Below are 23,337 nucleotides of genomic sequence, written 5' to 3' on the forward strand. Positions count from 1 at the left end.
GCCGGGGCCGTCGCCCTGCAAGAGGTGACATGAGCTGAGCTGAGCTGTGAGCACAGCATCACCCATGGTCCCACTGCCGCCCCCCGCTGCCCACCCTGCGCCTCAGCATCCTCGTGTCGGTGGCCGGGCTCTGACCTGGGCTCTGCTCTGCAGGCACCGTCCCCAGCAGCACGTTCTCGTAGGGGCTGTCGTCCTCGTCGGGGGCTGCGGGGCAGGAGGGCACGGCCGGCGGCGGGGATGCTGCGAACTTCAGGTCGGCGTAGACCACGCTCTGGGCCATGCTTGCAGGCGCCCCAGGCAGCAGCAGAGTGAGGGCTCGCTGCTGCCTTGCCCTGGCCAAACCCCCGTGGGGTGGAGACACCTCTTGATCAGAAAAGCAGACGCGTTTTTATTTGCAAATGTTTTTTTTTTTTCCCGAGGCTGCTCTTGCTGTGCAGTGCGTGGGGGTGAACCAGCTCCTCCCAGGCAGCGCACTCTGCCCCCATGTCCCCACAGGCTGTGAGGAGCCCCAGGAGCCGGTGTCTGCTGGGCACTCCAGGGCCGCGCGGCCCCATGCAGCATCTTCCCATCTCCCGCTTGGAGGCACTCTGCAGTGACTGCAGTCAAATCCACTTGTGGGTCCTGAAGGACCCTGAGGAATGCAACAGCTGACAAATGAAGTTGCTAAGCCACTGGCCATCATGTTTGAAAAAAAAAAATGGCAGTCAGGTGAAGTTCCTGATGACTGGAAAATGGGAAATATAACCCCCATATTCGAGAAGGGGAAAAGGGATGACCCGGGGAATTACAGACCTGTCAGTCTCACCTCTGTGCCTCGCAAAATCTTGGAGCAGATTCTCCTGGAAGGCATGCTAAGGCACATGAAAAACAACAAGGTGCTTGGTGACAGCCAGCATGGCTTCACTAAGGGGAAATCCTGCCTGACCAATTTGGTGGCCTTCTATGATGGGGCTACAGAACTGATGGACAGGGGTAGAGCAGTTGATGTCATCTACCTGGACTTGTGCAAAGCATTCAACACTGTCCCACACGACATCCTTGTCTCTAAATTGGAGGGACATCAATTTGATGGATGGACCACTCGGTGGATAAAGAACTGGCTGGATGGCCGCACACAAAGAGTTGTGGTCAATGGCTCAATGTCCAGCTGGAGACCAGTAACGAGTGGTGTCCCTCAGGGATCGGTGTTGGGACCGGTCTTGTTCAACATCTTCGTCGCTGACATGGACAGTGGGATTGAGTGCGCCCTCAGCAAGTTTGCCGATGACACCAAGCTGTGTGGTTCGGTTGACACGCTGGAGGGAAGGAATGCCATCCAGAGGGACCTCGACACGCTTGTGAGGTGGGCTGATGCCAACCTCATGAAGTTTAACCATGCCAAGTGCAAAGGTCCTACACCTGGGTTGGAACAATCCCAAGCAGGGCTACAGGTTGGGCAGAGAAGAGATTCAGAGCAGCCCTGTGGAGGAGGACTTGGGGGTGTTGGTTGATGAGAAAATGAACATGAGCCGGCTTCAGTGTGCGCTCGCAGCCCAGAAATCAACCGTATCCTGGGCTGCATCAAAAGGAGCGTGACCAGCAGGTCGAAGGAGGTGATCCTGCCCCTCTACTCTTCTCTTGTGAGACCTCACCTGGAGTATTTTGTGCAGTTCTGGTGTCCTCAACATCAAAAGGACATGGAACTGTTGGAACAAGTCCAGAGGAAGGCCACGAGGATGATCAGGGGACTGGAGCACCTCCTGTATGAAGACAGGCTGAGAAAGTTGGGGCTGCTCAGCCTGGAGAAGAGAAGCTGCCTGGAGACCTCATAGCAGCCTTCCAGTATCTGAAGGGGGCCTATAGGGATGCTGAAGAGGGACTCCTCATTAGGGACTGTAGTGATAGGACAAGGGATAACAGGTTCAAAGTGAAACAGGAGAAGGTCCGGTTAGGCACAAGGAAGAAGTTCTTTACTGTAGTAAGGGTGGTGAGGCACTGGAATGGGTTGCCCAGGGAGGCTGTGAATGCTCCATCCCTGGCAGTGTTCAAGGCCAGGTTGGACAGAGCCTTGGGCAACACGGTCTAGGCTGAAGTGACCCTGCCCATGGCAAACAGTTGGAACTGGATGATCTTAAGGTGCTTTCCAACCCAAACCATTCTATGATTCTATGAATCCATATACCTTTAAAATAGCTTTGCAGTGCAATAGCTTTGGAGACAACAGTACACAGAGATGTGGCTGTGCAGGAGGGAAAAGGTGTCTCTGCTGTGCACCCTGAGCTCCAATCACTCAGATGTATGGTGGAGATGGTGTTCCAGAGTTACCACTCGGCAGGGAGAGGAGGGACGGTCTTGAACGTGCTCCTCACATCTGGCAGCTTCTCACAGATCCATGGCAATATTCTTGAGCAGTAGAATCTTTCCATCTTACCATAGGATATTCCTGGACAGGTCCAACTTCTGTTGCAAGAAGGGAGGGCACACGTGAGAGGTGCCATCACCATGCTCTCAGCCTGCTGCCACCATGCTGTACCCCCCACAGCTGCAGCCTCAGGGCCCCTTAGCCTGGGCAGGAGGATGTGTCCAGCGCATTTCCCCGTGGCTGGTGAAGCTGCGAGAGATGCAGGTGGCCAAGATGGAACAACTTACTCTTTATATTGCCATCCATACGTGTCCTCGCGTGAATGGAGATGACTTTTGTATCTCTCCCCGACCCAGTACACGGCGCCATTCCCCTGCACAAAGAGCTGGGGGGAGAGAAGCTGTTGACCGCCTGACCCTTGCCCAGGGCCCACCGGCCCCAGCATTGCCCCCAGCCCTGGGGTGCTGCAGCCCCTCTGCTCCGTACCGGCGTTGTCCACGCTGGCCAGTCGCCTTGGACCAGCAGCTGAGCGGACGTCCTTTGGCAGTATTGACGGCTGTCCCTCCACGTCTTGCTCTCCACGGAGATGAAGAGGCACTTGCCCCTGTAGAGCACCCAGCCCGAGGGGCAGCACTCTGGGGACACGGGCACGGCTCAGGCGCTCGCCGTCACAAGGATGCTCGGGGGGCCCGTCCTGGCCGGGATCAGCCTCTCGTCTCCCCGGCAGCATCCCTGCCCGTCCCGCAGCCCAGCACGGCCCTACCTGTGTTCAGGCAGGCGCGCAGGCTGGCCACGGTGCTCTGGCTGCTGTTGAGCTCTCCCTGCAGGCGCTGCACATCCCTGAGCAGCTCGGCCAGCTCCTGCCTGGCGCGCCCCAGCTCCGTGTCCCGCAGCTCCAGCTCCGCTCGGCTCCTGTTGCCGTCCCACCACGCACGGCCCAGCTCCGCTCTGGCCCTCACCAGCTCCAGCCGCGTCTGCTCCAGGCGCTGCTCCCGGGCGCTCAGCTCCTGCTCCAGGCGGCCCTGCTCGGCCGCATGCTCCCGGGAGGCGTCCCGCAGGCTGCGGGTGACCTGCCAGTCTGGGCACAGGCACAGGGGTGGGCACGGCGCTGGCACAGCCCGGGCACGGGCACCAGCGACCGACCCGTGCGCCCACGGCCATGGCGAGGGACATGGGATGAGAGTGTCGGGATGTGGGCAGAGACTGTCCTGGGGTGCCAGCGGGAAGGGAAGGGAAGGGAAGGGAAGGGTCTATGGTGGTAAGTAGAAGGGACGCAATGAGTGGCGGTGGGAGCCATTGTGAAGCAATGGGAAGGCAATGAGAAGAGAGTTTGAAGCAAATTGGAAGCAATGGCAAAGAACTGGGAATGCAGTGGGAGGCAGTGGGAGGCAATGGGAAGGGAGTGGGTACGTGATGAGAAAGCAGTGGGAAGAAAGTTGCAAGCAATTGGAATGGAATGGGATGCAGCAGGGGGCATTGCAATGCAATTTGTTGCAGTGGGAGTCACTGGGAAGCAGTGGGAAGGCAGTGGGGAGCAGTGAGGGTGCTGGAAGTGGTTTCCCAAAGAACTGGGAAATGGTTCATCCCTGACAGTGTTCATGGCCAGGTTGGACAGAGCCTTGGGTGACATGGTCTTGGGCAAGGCAGGGGTCGGAGCTGAGTGATGTTAATGTCCTTTGTGACCCAAACCATTCTGTGATTCTATGATAGGCAGTGGGAAGCAGTGGTAGGCATGGCGAAAGCAATGCAGGCAGATAAGGAAGTTCAGGGTGGCCAAGCCAAAAACAACGCCAGCCTTGCATCACCAGCCCCAGCACCCCTCAGACCTGACAGCCCCCACCAACCCCAAACCCAGTCCTGATCCTCCCCTTCATCTCCCCCCACCCCACAGCCCTCACCCAGACTCACAGCGGGTCCCCAGGGCCACGGTGCCCACCACCAACAGCACCAGCAGCACCAGCAGGCTGGTGGCCAGCGGCCCCATGGGGACACGCCAGCGCCGGGGCCGTCGCCCTGCAAGAGGTGACATGAGCTGAGCTGAGCTGTGAGCAGAGCATCACCCATGGTCCCACTGCCGCCCCCCGCTGCCCACCCTGCGCCTCAGCATCCTCGTGTCGGTGGCCGGGCTCTGACCTGGGCTCTGCTCTGCAGGCACCGTCCCCAGCAGCACGTTCTCGTAGGGGCTGTCGTCCTCGTCGGGGGCTGCGGGGCAGGAGGGCACGGCCAGCGGCGGGGATGCTGCGAACTTCAGGTCGGCGTAGACCACGCTCTGGGCCATGTTCTCTGCTGCCCCGATGGCTCTGGCGGCTCCTGCTCCCTCAGGGGTGTGAGAGAGAAGTGCAGCTGGTTTCTGCGGAAGTGTAAGTTTCCTCTGGGGTGCAGCAGGAAATCCCAGCCTCAGGGCCTGTGTCCTACCATTGGCCCTGACATCACCATCCTGTTCCCTTCCACACCCTGAGTCTGCTCAGGGTCCCCAGGGATGGCTGCACTGTGCTGCGCTTGGGTTTGCGGTGCTGGACAGGGCTGCCAGGGTCAGCTTACTGAGAGTCAACCTGAGGGCCTGCTTCCACATGGTGCTGGCCCCCTCCAGGACAGTGTTTTTCCCTCTCTATATTCTGCTCCGGGGTTTAAGCGTCACTGTTGTGCATAAATGTTTGCCTGATGCCTAAAAGGGTTTCCACATTGCAGCGTGAACTCTTGCTCTTCTCTCCTTTCCCTGGCCACATCTTTCGCATTCTTCCAGCAAGCAGCATGGACCACAGGGGAAGCCATGTCCCAGACATCAATGGGTCATGGTAAACAGTCTCCAGCCTGGTGCTCTGACAGCAGCAGGCAGGTAGATGCCATTTGCACTTGGTAAATCCTGCTGAGCTTCCCCCATCCTCAACCATGTTCTCCCCAGGTCTGGACTACTATGTTCCCTTGGAGCATATACTCCATCTTCTTCCTGGGTATCGGGTGGAAGCTGCTCAGTGTTTGGCTTTGCAAACCTCTTTCCGTCCTCTTCAAAGCTGGCCATGATTTTTAACTTTCTCCAGTGATGAAGGACTTCTCCTGTTCTTGCAGAGATAATGGAGAGCACAGCCTTGCAACAGAACAACAGTTCTGCACTGCTCCATTGTCCCAGGAACTGGCTGTGTCCAGATGTGCCCAGCTGTTCCCCACCTCAGTGCCCTTTCTGAAACCTGCCTTTCTCTGGATGCAGTTCAGCAGAGACCTCAGAGATGCTGAGGGGCTGGAGGATGGGGCCAAGGAGGAGATGCTGTGAGTGCTGGGGTTGCGTCTGGGGATGGGAAGGCAAAGCTGTTGTTGTTGCTCTGTGCATCTTCCTGGGAGGGTCTGAGGTGATGCTGATAAAGGAAGAAGTTCTTTATTGTGAGGGTGGTGAGGCACTGGAACAAGCTGCCCAAAGAAGTGATAAATGCTCCAACACTGGCAGTGTTTGAGGCCAGGTTCGACAGAGACTTGGGTGATGTGGTCTAGGGTGAGGTGTCCTTGCCCATGGCAGGGGTTTGGAACTGGATGATCTTAAGGTCCTTTCCAACTCAAACCATTCTGATTCTATGATTCTATGAAGCCAAGTTCTTCTAGGAGGGGATCAGGGACAGGACAAGGGCAGCTCTACAAGCTACATCACAGGGAAATTCCCATTCCTAGAGGCCAGAAGGGGACATCAGCATCCATGAAGACCTCCATCCCTCCACAGGGCTGTCCCAGGCTCAGTGTGCTACTGTGGCCAGGCTGGTCCCCAGCTCCCCCATGGCCCAGGGATTTGAGTCTATCCTTACTCTACCACTGCCCTGACCTCAGGCCGTGCTGCCCTGGCCCTGCCATGTGCTTGTGGAGGCCGTGAGCACTTTTGGGGTGTGGGAGGGGATGGGCCAGTGGTGCTTGGACCAATGGGAGGGTGCTGGTCCCCACAGCCGTGCCTCGCTGGTTCCGTCTGCTGCAGCTCAGAGCAAACTTCTGCTTCTGCAGGTGCTGCCCACACTTCTCCTTTGCACCCCTGTGGGACGGTGCAACCACCGAGGAGCAGGACCACCACATGAAGGCATCCCAAGGGCAGGGTGGGAGCCAGCAGGGCTCAGGGCTTACCCACATGGCCCAGAGCATGGTTTATGCTGACCTGAGGTTTGCCAAAGTGGTGGGGGGCCAGAGCATGGCCAGCCAGGTGCTGGAGGCAGGTGAGAGGCCATGGGATCCCCATGCTGCCCTGCCATGTCCGTCCCTGTGGATTCAGCCTCTCCCTTCCTCCAACAGTCCTCGGCATAGATGAGGCAGAGAGCCCCTACGAGAACATGCAGACAGCACCGGTGGCACAGGATGAGTCTGAGGACCAGCCCAGCACAGGTGAGTGCATGGCTGGAGCCCAGGAGATGCTGGCACGGGGTATGGGAGGTGTTTTGGGGTGTTCCTGTTCCCATTCTTGAAGAGAGGAAGCGCCCACACCATGGCACTGGTGTCACCATGCAGTGGGTCTGTGGGCTGACGGGGCTTTCCTGGCTCACCAAGTGATGCCTGCTGTGGTCTGCTGTGTCTTGCAGGGCACTGGTCCTGTCGGTGGTGTCTGCCTGCAGGGCTGATGGCAACCTGCCTGCTGCTGCTGGTGGCCACCGTGGCACTGGGGGTTTGCTGTGAGTCTAAGGGGGAACTGTTGTGGGGCTGGGGTGGCTGGGCAGCATGGGGAGAGGGATGCTGCTGTGGGTGAGCAGGGGTGCGATAGAAGCATGCCCAGGCACACTCCTCATGGCTGGGTCACTGTGCTGTGCCACAAACTGGCCTGTATCCCTCACACACCATGTGTGTCCAGCTTGCCTTCTGTCACTCATCTTCTGCACCTTGCTCTCCATTTCTGCTCATTGCCCTTCCCTTCCAGACACTGGTCAGCCTCCTATTGCTGCATCCTACCTGCGCCTGCCCTGCTCTGTTTGCTCCTACCCCTGTCCTGCCTTGACCTGATCTCCCCTGCCAGGTCCTGAGCAGTTCCCTGCCGTGTCTTTCCCATCCTTTGGGATAGGCATGTCCCTGCCTTGCCATGCCTTGACCACCCTGCTTCTCAAGTAGGATCAATTCCACATCCCCCTGCTTGGGCTATCCCACTCCCTCCCCTTGCCTCCCGCTCCCTTCCCATTGCCTTCCATTTACTACAACTGCCTCCCCATTGCCTCTCACTGCCTCCCAATGCCTTCCCGATGCTTCTAGTGCCTCCCGCTGCCTTTCCATTGCCTTCCATTCACTATGACTGCCTTCCCATTGCCTTCCATTCACTACAACTGCCTCCCCATTGCCTCTCACTGCCTTCCAATGCCTTCCCGATGCTTCTAGTGCCTCCCGCTGCCTTTCCATTGCCTTCCATTCACTATGACTGCCTTCCCATTGCCTTCCATTCACTACAACTGCCTCCCCATTGCCTCTCACTGCCTTCCAATGCCTTCCCGATGCTTCTAGTGCCTCCCGCTGCCTTTCCATTGCCTTCCATTCACTATGACTGCCTTCCCATTGCCTTCCATTTACTACAACTGCCTCCCCATTGCCTCTCACTGCCTCCCAATGCCTTCCCGATGCTTCTAGTGCTTCCCGCGGCCTTTCCATTGCCTTCCATTCACTATGACTGCCTTCCCATTGCCTTCCATTCACTATGACTGCCTTCCCATTGCCTCCCAGTGCCTTCTTGATGTCTCCTCTTGCCTTCCGCTGCCTTCCCATTGCCTTCCATTCACTACAACTGCCTTCTCATTGCCTCTCACTGCCTCCCGCTTCCTTCCCATTGCCCACCCCTGTGCCTGTGCCCAGACTGGCAGGTCACCCGCAGCCTGCGGGACGCCTCCCGGGAGCACGCGGCCGAGCAGGGCCGCCTGGAGCAGGAGCTGAGCGCCCGGGAGCAGCGCCTGGAGCAGACGCGGCTGGAGCTGGTGAGGGCCAGAGCGGAGCTGGGCCGTGCGTGGTGGGACGGCAACAGGAGCCGAGCGGAGCTGGAGCTGCGGGACACGGAGCTGGGGCGCGCCAGGCAGGAGCTGGCCGAGCTGCTCAGGGATGTGCAGCGCCTGCAGGGAGAGCTCAACAGCAGCCAGAGCACCGTGGCCAGCCTGCGCGCCTGCACGGCCATAGGTGGGTTGGTGGTGGATGGGCACAAGGGGTGTCAGGGCACTGGCACCCCACTGGCTCTTTTGTCCACGTGGTGGGAACTTGGCAGTCTAAAGCTGTCTGGATGAGACACTGAGCCTGTGATGTCTGCTGGGGTGATGTGGGGCTGTTCGTGGTCCTCATGCAAGGCATCTGTGGCTGAGCAAGCACCTGAGCGGTGCCCTTGCCCCCAGATTGCTGCCCTTTGGGCTGGCTGCTGTACAGGGGCAAGTGCCTCTTCATCTCGTCAGAGAAGAAGACATGGGAGGACAGCAGAGATGAGTGTGAGAAGAAATATTCTCAGCTCCTGATCACCAAATCCTGGAGTCGCTGGACTGTGCCGGTAGGATGCTGTGGGAGCTGAGAGCATCCAGCCCTGGGGTCCTCAGCTGAGCCAGCACTGCCCCTGGCCTGCCAAGACACTGGAGGGTGCAAGGCTGATCTCTGCAGCACATAGCAGGTGGTGGACATGGGGTACAGAGGCTCTGACACACTGGGACGGTACCCAAACTGGAGCAAAGCACCAGGGCTGCCCATCTGTCCTGTCTCAGCCCCAGGGGCTTCCTGGGGAGATCACCAGCCCCTGCAAACCCCACAATACAAAGGCACTAAAAAGCCCTTTTTCTTCTTCCCCAGACCTTCCTGAAGAACGCAGACATCCCGTACTGGATTGGGCTACAGAAGACCATCTTCCCCTGGTATGACTACGGCTGGCTGGAGGAAGGGGACCCCGATGAAAAGGAGGTCTCGGATGCCTGGTTCTGGGTGGATGGCTCCGTTTATGAAAGGTACTGGCAGCACAGCCTCTTGTCAAAACCCCTCTCCTCCATCGTAGCTTTAGGAAATATTCTGAATCTCACTGGTAACCAGCCCCAGGCACAAGCACAAAGAGCATCAAAGCAGTTGAGGCCAAGCGTAGGTGGGCATAGTGGCGTGATGAGATGCTTAGAGGAGGTACAAATGGAAAGCCAAGACTTGGGAGGACATGTGCAGGGTATGTGCCAGCAGGAGGCAGCGAGAGGGGGCAAAGAAACCACCAGTTTTATGTGAGGTCTGGACAAACGGTTCCAGCACCACCTCTATTCCCTATGTGCTTCCCTGCTCCAACCTGGAGGGAAAATCAATGGCTCCCTGCCATGTGCACCCCTTCCGCAGCTCACCACCGCTTCCTCTTGCAATGTCTGAGAGCAGTGGGGAAGAACAGACCCATCTGGGTACCCAGCCCATGCCCCTCCATCCACATCCTCACAGTGAGGTCTGCACCCCACTGTAGCCCCATAGCCCTGGGCAGCAACACTTGACATCCACGTGCCCTCAGGGAGGACCAGGACCAAGGTTTCTCAGCCGCCCAGGGAAGGGCAGGGATGCATCTGCTGAGGGTTCAGCTGTGAAATGAGTAGGGGAGGGCTGGGAGATCCCCCCTTTGACCGCAGCATTCAACCCCTCCTCTGTGAGGGCACAAGAGGCAGCCTCGGCAGAGGGTGGTGCATAGGGCAGCCCCCTGATGCGCTGCTTCCCCATCCAGGCCGTGGCAGCCGAAGTCAAATGGGTCCTGTGCCATAATAAGCCGTGGGAACATCAAACCTGCTCAGTGCGCTGGTCCCGATGACCTGCACCTCTGGATCTGTGAGAAGGCAGCGGGGCCAAGCAACCCTTTCATGGGATGATGGCTGCTGGCCCAGCACCACTGTGGTGAGTGTAGTGTGCCCAGGACAGGCTCTCTCGAGCCTGAGGGGCATGGGGCACATGGGGGGGAGTATGGGGAAAAGTGGGGAGCCTGCCATATTGACTCTATCCGATGGAAAGGGATGCAGGCCAGAGCCTACCTCCATCCCTTTGTTGCCATGGGAGCCTTTGAACTGTGGTAGCCCAGGAGACCCCACCAAGTGTGGTGCAGCAAAAGGGGCAAGATGGGGGAAACCCCTTTGCAGGCTGCTTTCCCAGCCCTGCTGCATGCATCTCACCCTCTGCCTTCCCTTCCAGCACCTGCACCCCACAACAGCCTTTGCTTCAGCCTCACTGCACCCCTTCCTGGGATGTCCCATCCATGCGAGCAACCTGCTTCCCTCTTACATACCCCTACCCAGGTCTTTCCCAGTGCTCCCCAGTGATGCTCCAGCACCACACGGGCTGGGGAGGCAGCAGCAGTGGCCATTTGCCCCTGGCTGATGTGCTTTAGCAGAGCAGTACGGGCCCTACAGCCCAGCCCCACACCTGCATGAGGAACACTGGGTCTTTCGGAGCACAGGGGCTGGTGTATGATGAGTCCAGAGCGGAGCAAGAGCTGATGACACTCAGCACTGCAACACCCCCAGCACAGAGAAAGCTGTGGTGCTGGCACATCAGGACACGGGACTGGGGAACAGCACAGCCCCACATCAGGACGGGTCCTCTCCCCACTGCAGGGACCTCCAGCCTGGCCCCATCACAGGGGCAGCTTGGCCATGGCTTTCACAGAACTGAGGAAGCAGCATCCTCAGCGCCCAAGGAGGGAAGCTGCACCTCAACTGCGCTGGCTGTTGGGTTTTTTGCTAATTAGAAATTAGAGCAATGACCTTTATGATTGCACGATGTGATGGTGCCTCCTAAAAGCAACTTTGGCACTCGCGCTCGACCGACGTGCAAGACAAGGAAGGTATCAGGACTTTAAATAGTCACTACACACATGCACATGTGAAGATTAAGCAAAATAGCCCTGATGTAACATCACCACCAGGCGAGAGCACAGGAAGTCATGTTCAACCAGGCGAAAATGTCCTCAGTTTATTATGGGCTCATGAGTGCCATATATAGTTGATCAATTGCTATGTGAATTAGCTTGCTTGCTTGGGTGTTAAAGGCAGGCATTTTGGAGGTGGCACGTGTCACTCCTCTGTCTTGTCCGCTGGCTGAACCCAACTGTAGCAATAAAGAGATGGGGCTTGTCTGCTCTTTGCTTTCTTGTGCACCACCACAAACATAGACTCAGGGGCATGAACCCAAAGAACCTAAATAATAAAGGGGAATCAAAGCCATTTCAACCCAGATGGCCACTCTGGGGATACTGAGATCTTGGCCTGAGCCAGGCTGATTTGTGGTCCCCAGGAGGCTCCCCAGAAGCCCCAGCCAAGCCTGTGCAAACTCTCAGGGCTGCATCAGACGTACAAGAAAGAGACAGGAGCCAGAGTTTCTAGGACATTCATTTTTTTTATTGAACACTTTAAATAAGCCAGGTATATATTACTAGCAATTATTATTATTATTAATAGTAATAAAACCCACAAGAGTTCAGCATTCACCAGTGCATTGTGCGGGAGGAAGGAAAGCTGGCTCCCACCCTTGCCAGGGGCTGGGCAGCTCCTTCCCCCCTCTGCCAGCACCCTGCTCCCAACCCTATGTGCTGGGGGGACAGTGGGTGCTGTGCTGGCTCAGCACCCAACCCCAGCATAGGGCAGGCAGGGGCAACCCCAGTGCTGGCAAATCATCCCCGTGCACTGCTCCATGTGCGTTGCCCCTCTCCTGCTAGCCTCTCCCTGTGTCAGGGGGTGGCTGTGCTCCCCACACTTGTAGGGAAGCATGGGGACATCCCCCAGCCCCACAAGGTCCCCCAACACACACACACACACCCCGACCCCTCTTCCCCCAGCCCTGCTCACCCCCCCTGGGTACAGGAGCTCCCAGGGGAGCAGGCTTGCTGTGCACCCCTCCACAAGAGCCCGCAGAGGGGTGAGCCCTTGGGGAAGGGGGGGTCCTGCACACAGGGTTTGAGCCCCACGGGGCACCAGCCCTGCCACCCACACAGTGCTGGAGCACGCTCAGGGCTGGGGGTGTTATTGCACTTCAGTCCCCAGCAGGGACCCAGCCCACCCCACAGCTCCTCATAGACCCCCGAGAACCATCCAGGTGGGATGGGTGCCCGAGCTCCTCAGTGGCACCACAGTAGCCATGGCATGGGGCACTGCAGCCACCGGTGGCCACCAAGCACTGAGCCAGTGAGGGCAGACCATGGGGACACAGCAGGCTCCTGTGCCAAGGGATCTGTGGGGCAGCCGGACGCAGCCCCGCTCCCCGGGAACCCCGGTACTAGGTCTATGCCTCTGGCAGCTTCAGACTGGGCTCCGCCAGCACCGGCCCTGTGGCTTTCTGGTGGCAGAAGAGGCTCTTGGACTCACAGTTGAGGTTCTGGTAGTGGGGTGGGCTGGGTGCCGGCCGGTGGCAGACAGAGAGGAAGCTGAAGCTGAAGAGTGTCAGGCAGCACCCAGGACAAGGCAGCACCTCATCCTGCTCCAGCACAGCACCGGAGCCGTGCCCAGGCAGCATGGCCGCACGGTCCGTCCTCTCCATCGCCGCCGCACAGGGGATGCTGAGCTCGGAGAAGCCGTGCTCCAGCTCGCTGCCCCATGAAAGGGGTTTACTGATCACCACGTGGTTGTTGTTGAAGAGGAGCCTGTCGGGGGCCCGTGGCTCCGGCTGCCAGAGCCGGGCTCCCGAGGATGCCGTGCGGATGAAGTTGTTGTTAGGGGGTAACACGGGGAGCTGCGGGGGGCGAGGGCTGTCGGGGCTGCAGTCCATCCGCTCCAATGGCCTGGCGCTGGGGGGAGACGCTCGTCCCCGAGCTGGAGGTGGAAGGAGAGCTGGGGGCTGGAGGTCACCAGTGGGGTGGGGGGACCCCATCTCCAGCTCCAGCCCCCCCCTGCGGGGCAGCTCGGGGGAGGTGGGCAGCGAGTGGCACTTGCGGGGGGCAGCGGTGGGGGCCGAGAAGTCACACTGCACCTCCACGGCGGGCTCGGGGGTCACGGGGGTGCTGAGCTGCAGCGGTGCAGGGGGGGGCAGCTCGAACGTGAGAGAGATGACAGACTTGCTCGGCGTGTCGAAGAGCTTGATCTTGCCCCCCTTGAGGTCCTCACGCTGGGAGAAGGGGTTGATGCGGGGGGACGTCTCCTTGGTCCTGGCCCCGCTGTAAGGCTCCAGCGGCTGCAGCAGGGTGGGTGATTTTGGGGGGAACACGTCAGACTGGCTGCGGGACAGGCGCTGGTCCTGCGGCTGTAGGTGCTGCGTCCCCAGCTCGCGCAGGGGTGACTGCTCGGAGCGGCTGGCTGCCCTCTTGGATACCCCTGGATGTGAGCACGGGAGCGGGTGACCAGAGGCTGGTGTGGGGTGCTATGGGGTGCTGGGCACCCAACAACACAGAGGTGCACCCCAAGTGACAGGCTGCGCTGTACAGAACTCATGCAATTCTGGTCTCCTTCCCCTACAGCTGCTGGGATAGGATGGGACATCCCACATAGAATCATAGAATAGTTAGGGTTGGAAAGGACCTTAAGATCATCCAGTTCCAGCCCCCCTGCCATGGGCAGGGACACCCCACACTAAACCATGTCACCCAAGGCTCTGTCCAGCCTGGCTTTGAACACTGCCAGGGATGGAGCATTTACAGCTTCCTTGGGCAACCCATTCCAGTGCCTCACCACCCTTACAGTAAAGAACATGCCCCCTCCTTGCACACCCCCATGGCCTGTCCCCAGGGTGCCCACCTACCAGTAAGTGTGGCTGCTGTCGCAGGCATGGGCAGGCTCTCCCCAATGCTGAAGACAGTGTCCCCAGTGTCCTCAACACCCAGCTGGTGATGCAGGATGCCCTCCAGGCACTGTGTGATTTCCAGGAATGAGGGGCGGGAGGTGGGCTCCATCTGTGGGGAGGAGGGGTTCCCAGTCAGATCTGCAGCAGCCCACGCACCCCATGCACAAAGGTAGGGAAGGGCAGGGGAGATGGGAGGCTCACACTGCAGCAGTGGAAAGCGAGCTGGAGAAAGGCCGCTGGGCAGTCGATGCCCACCATGGTGCGGAAGGTGGTGACATCCAGACCAAAATCCTGAGACAGGGAAAAGAAGAGGAGTGAGGCTGGGTCTCCTGGACACCACATGGGATCTGGGATGGCCAGGTCCCCCCTCCCTGCATTGACTGGACCTGGCAACACCCCTCTGGAGGGTCCCCAAGTTGGGGCAAGGCTGGGGGATGCTGAGACACAGCACGGCTCTCTGCTTCAATAGCGTCCCCTTCTCCCACCCAGGCTGACCATGGGCTCCGAGGACAGGTTATAGGCAGAGAGCATCCCTGCCTGGGCAGCAATCAGGACACAGCACCCCTGCTCTGAGATGCAGGGAGCTCCTGCACACGGGGCTCTACCCAGCACAGCAGAATGGACCCCTTCATTTGGTAAAGCAGTCTCAGTCCCGGTGCTGCTGCCCACCACTGTCCCCCGCCATCCCAGGGAGTCACCTCAGTGCGGGGCAGGTAGTCGGGGTCAGCAGGGACACGAGCGATGGTCTCGCACAGGATGATACCGTACGCAAACACATCAGCCTGCAGAGAGAAGGGAGTGATGGGGGGCTCTGCAACCCCAATGAGATGGGCCCATCATTCCACGAACCCACAGCTTCCCACCTCCCTGCAGAGCCATACCAAGGGCCCTGCCACCCCACCACCCAGTTTTTTCCTTCTGTGAAGTCCCAGAGCTCCAAAGCTCTGGCAGCACAAGCCTGGATAAAGCCCCAGGCATGGCATGCACGGAGCCTCACCTTCTCGTTGTAGATCTCCCCTCGGAGCACCTCAGGCGCCATCCAGTACGGGGAGCCCACCACAGCCAGCGGCTCCTTCTCGCTGCCTTCGCTGGGGGACATGGTGGGACATCAGGGGCTACCCACAGCCCCCTGTCCACCCTCCCATCCTCCCACTGGGACAGCCCAAACCACCACCTCCATCTCCCTCCCTGGGCTAAACCTCCCTCAAGGGCCCACAAACTCATCTCTCCATACCCACACCCTCTCCATCCCCTCACAGCTAGCCCCAAACATGTCCATCGGCCCCACACATCCCCACCACTGGGGAACACCCCCACTGCTCCCATCCCTGCCCTTCCAGCTGCATCCCAAATGTCCATCCCTCCCCAACTGCTGCTGCAAGTGGGCTGGGAACTCCTCACAATAATGATGGGGACAGATGGGTGGACACTGCCCACGTACCTGTAGTTGGGGATCTTCTCTGCCAAGCCGAAGTCACCCACCACTGCCGTGTAGCCATTGGCCTCGCAGCGCACAAGGCAGTTCTGGGGGCACAGGAGGACCCATCACGTTGACTGCGCCATCCTCACTGCTCCCGGGATGGTGCAGCCAGCACAGCACAGCCAGCAACGTGGGTATGGGATGAGGACATTGGGATGCCTTTGGAGCATGCTGTACCTTGGAGGTGAGGTCACGGTGGAAGATGCCCTTGGAGTGCAGGTAACGCAGGCCACGGGCGATGTCGAGGGCCAGCTTGACACGCATGGACCAGGAGAGGGGCACAGGGCTGTCCAGCAGCTGCTCCAGGTTCCCACCGTTGATGTACTGATGGGAAGAGCCGGGCCACTGCACCTCTATGCCCCCCCTTCCACCCATAACCAGACGCCCATCTCATCCCAACATGCCTCCCAATCACCCCACAGCATTGCCCCGCAGTAGACTTTGCCCTACACACATGCCATGGGCTGAGAAAGTGTTCCCACATCACTGTCCCCTCCCCAACCCTGCAGGACCCCCAAGACTCACGGACATCGCTCTGCTCTCACCTCCGTCAGCGCATGCAGTTGTCCTTGGTGCACGCACACCCCCATGAACCTGCAAGGCAGAGGGGACCTGAGCATAGCCATGGTGAAGACCAGCCCTAGGAGCTCATCCAGAGCCAGCAGTAGCTCCAAATCCCTCAGGCTGGGGAACAGGGGACACAGGGACGACAGGTCCTACCTGAGGATGTTGGGGTGCGAGAGGCGGTTCATCAGCTGCACCTCCCGCAGCATGTTGCCCCTGTTGCTGGTCAGCTTGTTCATCTTCAGCACCATGACCTGCCCCGACTGGCGGTGCCGTACCTAGAGGCAGGGTGTGCAAGAGAGGCTGAGACCCATGTGGCCCTGCAGCAACCTTGCACATGAGGCACAGGGCACCTCAGGGATCACTAGACCTAAGCTGGGGGGGACCGTTTCCAGCACAGCAGCACCCCCAGTGCTGATGATGCACATCCCATCCTCCTTGGGGCACCCTGCTTGTCGTGCTCTCCCCATTCCCCCATTCCATATCCATTCCTCCCAGAGGCTGTGGCATCTCCATGTTGTGACCCCAACCCTGCTGCAAGGCCAGGCAGATGCAGGGTTGGGATGCACCAGCAAGCATCACAAAACCAGGGTATTTCTGGGTCAGCACCATGCAGCCAGACCCTACCAGCATGGGTTAGAAGACAGAGGGTGTATACTGCCCCCCGAACCAGATCAAACACTGCTCCAGAGCATGACCCCAGCCTGGTGGGGCACAGCGCTAGGATAAGGCTGTATATTTAGCCGTCCCCAGCCTGACGCTGTCATGCGAGCTGGAGCCTGGTCCCTGGCCAGGAACAGCAGCTGGGAGTGTGGCCAAGCACGAACACTCCGGTCCTTCACCCCCGGCACGTGCGGGACAAGGGATGAGCACGGGATTCCCTGTCCCAGCACCATGGGGGGGGGTGTGGGGTGTGGGGTGTGCGTGGAGGCTGAACCAGTGCCGAGTGTCCCTTCCTGAGCTGGGGGTGGGATGGGCCCCCCCCCTCGGAGCAACAGCCGGTTGTGGGGACAACCCAGCAGATCCCAGCTGCCCCCCCCCCCCACACGGAGCGATCACGGAGGCGCAGGCATTCCTCGGCGCTGCCGTCAGCTCCCTGCTCTTCTCCTTTTTAGTCGATGCTGGTGGAGGCTGCGGTGCTGGTGCCAGCCCCTCCTCACCTCCCTGGGCAAAACATGGGGCGCCGGGTGGAGGTAGGGCCTATGGTGCCCCCCATACTGCTTTCAGCTTGGCCTCTGTCCCCATTACAACACCTGGAGTGCTGAGCCCTCCGGGGCTCTCTTTCCATCCCACAGCTGGCATTGCTTTGGGAAGCAGTTACCCTAGGGTGCATGCTGAGATGGGGACCCATCCAGCACCCAAAACGCAGGGGATGGGCAGCAGTTTCCCCACAAAAAGGTGTAGGGGGAAATTAGTGCTTTACAAAGATCTGAAAGTCTGGGTGCACCATGGTGAACCCAGCCACAGGCAGAGTGGTACAACAGGCAACAGCCCAGCCCTACCCAAACCCACTGTGTTACCAGCAGCTGAGTTCATGGAGAGGCTCAGTAATTCAGTAGTTGCCAGCCCGTGGCTCTCCATTCCGGTTACATGTGTGTCACCTGCATGGTGGCCACATGGCAGCAGAGATCAGGATGGACCTTGGACAAACAAGAGGTGAGGGCACACTCCGGCCACCTTGGATCCCCATCCCAGCCCACTGCCACACCAAAGGAGAAGGGAGGATGGGTTTCCCCATGCCTCCTCCTTGCTGAGCACTGCACAAAGCTCCTGGGCTCTGGAAGAGCCCATTCTCGGGTGGTCCACATGTCTGGATCACAGCTCCTCAAGCCTTGCACGCACCCATGGTGCCCCATCTAATGACAACACAACTCCTCCCCATGCCCACCTCCCTGCTCACCCCACTCCCTGCAGGGCCTGGCACAATGTCCTAGGGCTCCCTGCCCACATCTGCACCAGCAGGCAGGGAAAAGACCCCCCCACCTCCTGCCCACCATCATTTCCTTCTTTCCACCCCATCCCCAAATGCAAGGCAGCATCAGACACAACATCAGGGCTCCCAACCTCTCCATACCCCCGGCGCTGGGTGCCAAAGCCCAGCATTCCCAATGGCAGCACTACTCTCTTCCCTTCCCACGCCGGCAGGACTGGCTGGGTCGGTTTGGCTGGCACAGGCAGCTGCCAGGCGCCGGGACCTCGTTCCACAGCACTGTGCCCTGCTGGGATGTCTGCGGGCGGCGATGCTCCGGCGCCAAGCCATGCGCCCACGATGGGAATGCCGTGTGGCACGCACACCACTGGCCGTGCACTGTGGGGATGGCTGTGTCCCTGCCAGCAATGGCATCTGTGCATGAGGGAGCAGCCCCCAGCTCAGCCCCACACGGTCAGGATGTGTCTGTGGATTCACACTGGTTAAAAAGCCTCCTGCCACTGCAATAGGCTGGGTGAGTGCAGCCGTGTAGGGTCTAATGCCTGGAGGACAGGGAAGGTCTGGTGAAAGTCCCTTCCCCAGGGTTTCTCCCATGTCAGCACAGCCCTGTCCTGATGCCCTACTCTGCGACTCCATCCCCAGGGGCATGGAGGGCTGTAAGGACAGCCCCAGCCCCACACCCATGGGGCATAACCTCCCTGAGGGCATCCAGTACCCCGAGTTTGCTTGCAAGGTCCTATCCTGCTGTTCCCCTCACATGCTTCATGCTCAAGGCCACTAGAAGGGGTTATGCCCCCTTGTGCTGCCCACAGCCTCCCACATGTGCTGACCAGTTCACCCAGCTTGGCCAGCCGCTAGCACCAGCCCAGCACCCTCTGGAAGGAGGTAGGGCAGAAAAGGGAGCAGTCCAGGACCCCATGCAGGATGCAGCCCATAGCCAAAGGGGTTTCCTTCCTACTGTCACCCAGGGAAGGCAGTGGGCAGCAAAGCCTCTCTGGGCAGCACAGCTGGGTCCCCCCTCGCCCCTCCACACTCTGGCATGGAGCCCAGGAATCCCAGCGCATTCCCGAGAGCTGAGCTCAGCCAGGCAGCCATGCTGGGGCGCCGGGGGAGGACAAGCCACTGATCCTCCATCCAGACACCATGCAAGCCCTCATGATGCGACACAGCCCCTCCATCGTGTACTGCATGGGGGTACCCATGAGCTGGGGTGCCGTGGAGCGTCGGTCCCCATCCCATCTGTTGGCAGCACGTGGGGCTGGGGGATGGGACAGGGCTGGCTGCGGGCCCCAGCCTGGGCACAAGGGATCTAAGCTCTTTTAGCAGCGGAAATTAGAGTCTTATTTAAAGAGCATGCTAATCAGAGCGAGCAGACGGCCTGCTCCCTCCCCACAGCCGGTGATACTGTCTAGACATGGGGTGAAAACACCACCGCCACCTCCCCATCTGTGGGTCTCAGCAGCCAGCTCCCCTGCACCCCGTTTGCTGCTCATTCATCCCCTTGTCCCACCCTGGCGCTGGCAAAGCAGTCATGCAGAGACATCATCCTGCAGCCCTTGGCCTGGAAAGCCCAGCAGGGAAAGATGGGGGGGGGGGGGGGCAAGTAAATGAGCTAGAAACACCACCAGTAATCCCACAGCCACGAGAATCCCAGCAGTGCAACAGGTCTTCTACCGTGTGGGACTGGAAAATCTGTTCATTGCACAGAAAAGGCAGAATCAGTCAAGACAGGTTCCCCCAGGGCAGTGAAAGCATCAGGGCACATACAGCACCACCTGCTCCCCACAAATGCTTGAGCATCCCATGCTCTCAGGAGTGGCTCCACGGGCACACCAGCAGCACCAGAGCATCACCAGTGCTCACCACCAAAGCTAGAGCACACCCCGTGACAACGCAGCAGAGGCGCCAGCAGGTCGCCAGCTAACACAAGCACAACACGTGCCCAGCACCCAGCGCCGACAGCAGTCCCAGGGCTGCTCCCAGCCTTCCCATGGCTGGCTGACCTTGGTAAATCCACTTCCTCCCCACCTGCCTTGGTTTCTCCATCTGTGTCATGCCGCTCCACCCTCCTTTGTAAACCAATGCAAGGTCCGCTGATGAAGGGCAGCAGATAAGAGGGAGCTGTGTCATTAGTTGCAATGGTAAACTGGGAGTAAATGCAAAACCTCAGAAGTCGGTGGGAAGTGATGCTGAAGCCTTCTCCCAGGTTCTGTCCACTCTGGGAGCTGCCAACTCCCCCCTGGCCCCAGCACCATGGAAATGGGGTGCTTTCCCAATGGTCTGCACTGTGGGAAGCAGTATCTTCAAGAGGCTGTGCGAGAGTGGGGCACATAAAGTGCAGAGTTGGATGAGTGAAGACCTCTGAATACAGCCCCCCAGAGAGTGAAGCCAGGATGCTGCTTGCAGCCCTGCATCTGCTGCGGACCACGCTCGGTAAAGAGAAGGATTTGGGGAAGAGATGATGTCTGGCACAAACGCACCTGAGCCAATCTGCTCAGGCCAACAGACTGATGATGAGAGATGGAGAGGTGGCTCACTGCACTGCTTCCTTCCACCTGGAAAACGGGTGGGCCTGCTACCTCTGGAATCTCACAGGGAAAGGCAATGAGAACCAGCTGCTGCAGAAGGAAACTCACTGCAGCACAGAGGGGAATCAGCTGGGAACAACCCCCAGGGCATCATTTCATCACTGGTGTCTCCCGTTTGTCCTGGACAGCCCTTCTGGAGAAGCACTTGGCTCAATCCAAGGACTCTGACACACTGAGTCCTTTTGGTTTTAATGCTGGTAAGACAGACACCAGTGCTCTAGCATCGTGGTTCGTGTGCACACCAGCGCTGAGCTACCTGCGTAGGGAGAGAAGTTCAGGTCCCCTCCCCGTGCCTACCAAGGCTGGAATGAGGCAGCAGCCACAAAGAAGAGGGGGCTGCAAGTGCCCACGGCCATGGAAAGCAACAGCAGGAACAAGGGCGGTGGGAGGAAACCGGGTCCTGTGCTGCCCTGCCAAGCTCCATCCTCCTCGCACGCTCAGGCAGCCAAACCCCAGCTCAGATCACGGGCCTGCCCCACCATCCTGCTGAGCTCTTGGACTCAACCCACCACACGACCACAAAGCCCCATCTGGCCCCCTCCTGGCCCTGCCTCCTCTTCAGCAAGCACACACATCATCAGCTCCTGTTGCCTGATCCAGCTCCCCCCCCCCCCCCCCCAACCTCCACCTGTCCCCCAAATCCCACATGGAAGTGGCCCCATGAGAACATGAACAACAGGTTGGAGAAGGAGTGTTTTGTGGCTCCCGCAGGACCTGGGAAAACAAACAGCAAGGCAAGGAGAGACCATGGCCTGTCCGAGACATGGGAGCATCCATTATTAAAGAGCCATATCCACACTGGCATTATTAAATGCCTCCCTCTGCTCTGAGGTGCTGCCACATGCTCCAAGCCAGAGATCGATAGCAGGAACCCAGCCAACAAAAAGGCTCTGCAAGGGAAGGAGAGAGCACGAAGGCGAGGGACCCCTCTGCATGCCTGCCATGGCCCCTTGCAGAGCATCTCTCTCATGGCTGCCCAGCAGCCAGATCTTTGAGTCTCCCTGCTGAATGAGGAACGGCAGCAGGGCTAGAGAGGGGACCCCAGGGTCCTGCTGGGACATGGATGCCCTGTTGTGGTGGGAGGTGGCAGGGGTCCTGCCCAGCCCAAAGCTGCCCTTTGAGGGCGGTGAAGCCACTAGAAGTACAGCTTAAGAGAAGACCTTGCCCAGCAGCTTGTGGTGCCTTAAGTGATGCCGAGGACGAAAACAAGTGCACGCCCCCCCCCCGGACGGGGAGAGGCGACTGTGGCAGCGGGGCACGGCACAGCTCCTGGGCTCTTGGCAGGGTAACACCACCATGAACTGCTGGGACCTTAAGCTCCCCACCAGCACCCATGCACCCCTAACCAGGGTAAAAGCCACATGCAGCCATTCCCACTCCGTCAGTCCGAGACGGCAGAGGACAAAGACAGCTACGGGGTCCCAGCCGCGGCCAGCCCCATTCAGGGTGCCCCAAGCTCCCGTGGAGCATCCTGCACATCCACCCGCCCAGCACAGGCTGGAACAGGTCCAGCAACGCTGGAAATCACCCCGGCCCGGCTGCAAACATCACCTCCATCCCCTGCCATAGGCACAGTCCAGGCCTGCCGGGCTGTTAGACGGGGGCCCCCGGGACCGCGCTGCCCGCCACCCCACCGCTGCCCCGGCCCTCCCCGCCGCTGCTCCGGAGCGCTCAGCCTCCCGGGAGGTAAACACAGCCGGCGCTGCCGTCCCCTCCCCCTGCACGGAGGGACGGAGGTCGAACACCCCGGAGGTACCGGGCTCCCCGCACTCCGTGTCCCGCATCCCCATCGCCCAGCTACGGTGGATGGAGGGGGGGGGGTCCTGAACCCCCCCGTCCCGCACCCCACCGAGGGCCTGCGCGGGAGCCCGAAGGCGGGACTCCCAGCCCCGTCGGGACGCCGGGGTGACACCGCCATCTCCGCTCCCTCCCCGCACACCTTGAAGACCTCGGAGAAGAAGCCGGCGCCGATCTTCTCGCAGTAGAAGTCGTCGATGCGCGCCAGGGTGGAGACGGCGCTGCGCAGCGCCCGGTACGAGGAGGGCCGCAGCCGCCCGCAGCCCAGCCACGGCCCCGCCGCCTCCCCTTCGCCCTCCCCGGGCCGCCGCGGCAGCTTCTCCCACTCCATGTCGGTCCCGCCGAGCACCTCCAGCGCCATTCACATCCCCGCCCGGGCGCGGCCGGGGCGCCGCCGCCGCCTTCCCTTCGTCCCTTCTTGTCCCCTTCCCGCCCTCCCTCCGCCGCCCTCCCCGGCACCGGGGCGATGCTCAGCCGCGGCGGCGGCGGCGCGGGGCGACCGGCTCAGCGCTCATGGCCCGGCGGCAGCAGCACCCCGACCCCCGCCGCGGCCCGGAGCTGCGCCCCCGCCGCCCCGAGCCTCGCACAAGCGGGGCGGAGCCGAGCTGGGGCGGGGACAGCCCTTAACTCCTTGGGACTCGCGGCGGCGCCCAGCGGAGCCTCAGCGATAACCCTGAGTATGCCAAGGACGTGGGGGCTGCTCCATCCCTGGCAGTGTTCAAGGCCAGGTTGGACACCTGCTCTAGTGGAAGGTGTCCCTGCCCCTGACAGCGGATTGCAACTGGATGAGCTTTGAGGTCCCTTCCAACCCAAACCGTTCCATGATTACGTGATTCTATGATCTGACCTCCCCATTACGCAGCCCCACCTCACAGTGTAGTGGGTCCAATTTCCCCCCACAAGCTGCCCCTGCTAGAATGGGTCCCTTTGGTACAGGCTGGGATGCCTCCTCATA

General features: G+C 60.0%; 3 protein-coding genes across 3 annotated transcripts; 1 reads left to right on the forward strand and 2 right to left on the reverse strand.

Annotated features, from left to right (window-relative positions):
- Positions 1 to 2,624: 2,624 nt before the first annotated feature.
- On the reverse strand, positions 2,625 to 4,694 carry LOC134171551 (B-cell differentiation antigen CD72-like). Its single transcript, XM_062633892.1, has 4 exons — positions 4,250 to 4,694; positions 3,105 to 3,419; positions 2,828 to 2,976; positions 2,625 to 2,714 (listed from the first exon to the last, which is right to left on the reverse strand). Exons 1-4 carry the CDS (start codon positions 4,368 to 4,370, stop codon positions 2,625 to 2,627), a joined length of 675 nt encoding a protein of 224 aa, XP_062489876.1. The 5' UTR covers positions 4,371 to 4,694.
- A 1,619-nt stretch (positions 4,695 to 6,313) lies between these two features.
- LOC134171572 (B-cell differentiation antigen CD72-like) lies at positions 6,314 to 11,283 on the forward strand. Its single transcript, XM_062633938.1, has 8 exons — positions 6,314 to 6,525; positions 6,602 to 6,691; positions 6,886 to 6,975; positions 8,135 to 8,449; positions 8,659 to 8,807; positions 9,101 to 9,252; positions 9,990 to 10,156; positions 10,448 to 11,283. The coding sequence occupies exons 1-7, from the start codon at positions 6,387 to 6,389 to the stop codon at positions 10,129 to 10,131; spliced, it is 1,077 nt and encodes a 358-aa protein (XP_062489922.1). The 5' UTR covers positions 6,314 to 6,386; the 3' UTR covers positions 10,132 to 10,156; positions 10,448 to 11,283.
- A 347-nt stretch (positions 11,284 to 11,630) lies between these two features.
- On the reverse strand, positions 11,631 to 22,876 carry TESK1 (testis associated actin remodelling kinase 1). The gene is made up of 10 exons (XM_062633937.1): positions 22,525 to 22,876; positions 16,224 to 16,345; positions 16,049 to 16,097; positions 15,681 to 15,827; positions 15,465 to 15,547; positions 15,021 to 15,111; positions 14,722 to 14,805; positions 14,225 to 14,314; positions 13,982 to 14,132; positions 11,631 to 13,557 (listed from the first exon to the last, which is right to left on the reverse strand). Exons 1-10 carry the CDS (start codon positions 22,741 to 22,743, stop codon positions 12,533 to 12,535), a joined length of 2,061 nt encoding a protein of 686 aa, XP_062489921.1. The 5' UTR covers positions 22,744 to 22,876; the 3' UTR covers positions 11,631 to 12,532.
- Positions 22,877 to 23,337: the final 461 nt, after the last annotated feature.

This window comes from Pezoporus occidentalis, unplaced genomic scaffold (assembly GCF_034315485.1).
Source record: "Pezoporus occidentalis ecotype Australia unplaced genomic scaffold, CSIRO_AGI_Poc_V1 ctg408, whole genome shotgun sequence".
In the NCBI taxonomy this organism is placed as follows: Eukaryota; Metazoa; Chordata; class Aves; order Psittaciformes; family Psittacidae; genus Pezoporus; species Pezoporus occidentalis.

Excerpts from the sequence above, each read along its gene's own strand:
- LOC134171572 (XM_062633938.1), top strand. The coding sequence starts at position 6,387 with ATGAAGGCATCCCAAGGGCAGGGTGGGAGCCAGCAGGGCTCAGGGCTT. Across the intron at positions 8,450-8,658 it reads GCGCGCCTGCACGGCCATAG|ATTGCTGCCCTTTGGGCTGG; the intron begins GTGGGTTGGTGG and ends CCTTGCCCCCAG. Across the intron at positions 8,808-9,100 it reads GGAGTCGCTGGACTGTGCCG|ACCTTCCTGAAGAACGCAGA; the intron begins GTAGGATGCTGT and ends CTTCTTCCCCAG.
- LOC134171551 (XM_062633892.1), bottom strand. The coding sequence starts at position 4,370 with ATGTCACCTCTTGCAGGGCGACGGCCCCGGCGCTGGCGTGTCCCCATG. Across the intron at positions 3,420-4,249 it reads CGTGGCCCTGGGGACCCGCT|ACTGGCAGGTCACCCGCAGC; the intron begins GTGAGTCTGGGT and ends GCCTGTGCCCAG. Across the intron at positions 2,977-3,104 it reads GCGCGCCTGCCTGAACACAG|AGTGCTGCCCCTCGGGCTGG; the intron begins GTAGGGCCGTGC and ends CCGTGTCCCCAG.
- TESK1 (XM_062633937.1), bottom strand. The coding sequence starts at position 22,743 with ATGGCGCTGGAGGTGCTCGGCGGGACCGACATGGAGTGGGAGAAGCTG. Across the intron at positions 15,548-15,680 it reads ACCGTGACCTCACCTCCAAG|AACTGCCTTGTGCGCTGCGA; the intron begins GTACAGCATGCT and ends CTGTGCCCCCAG. Across the intron at positions 13,558-13,981 it reads GACAGCAGCCACACTTACTG|GGGTATCCAAGAGGGCAGCC; the intron begins GTAGGTGGGCAC and ends GCTCACATCCAG.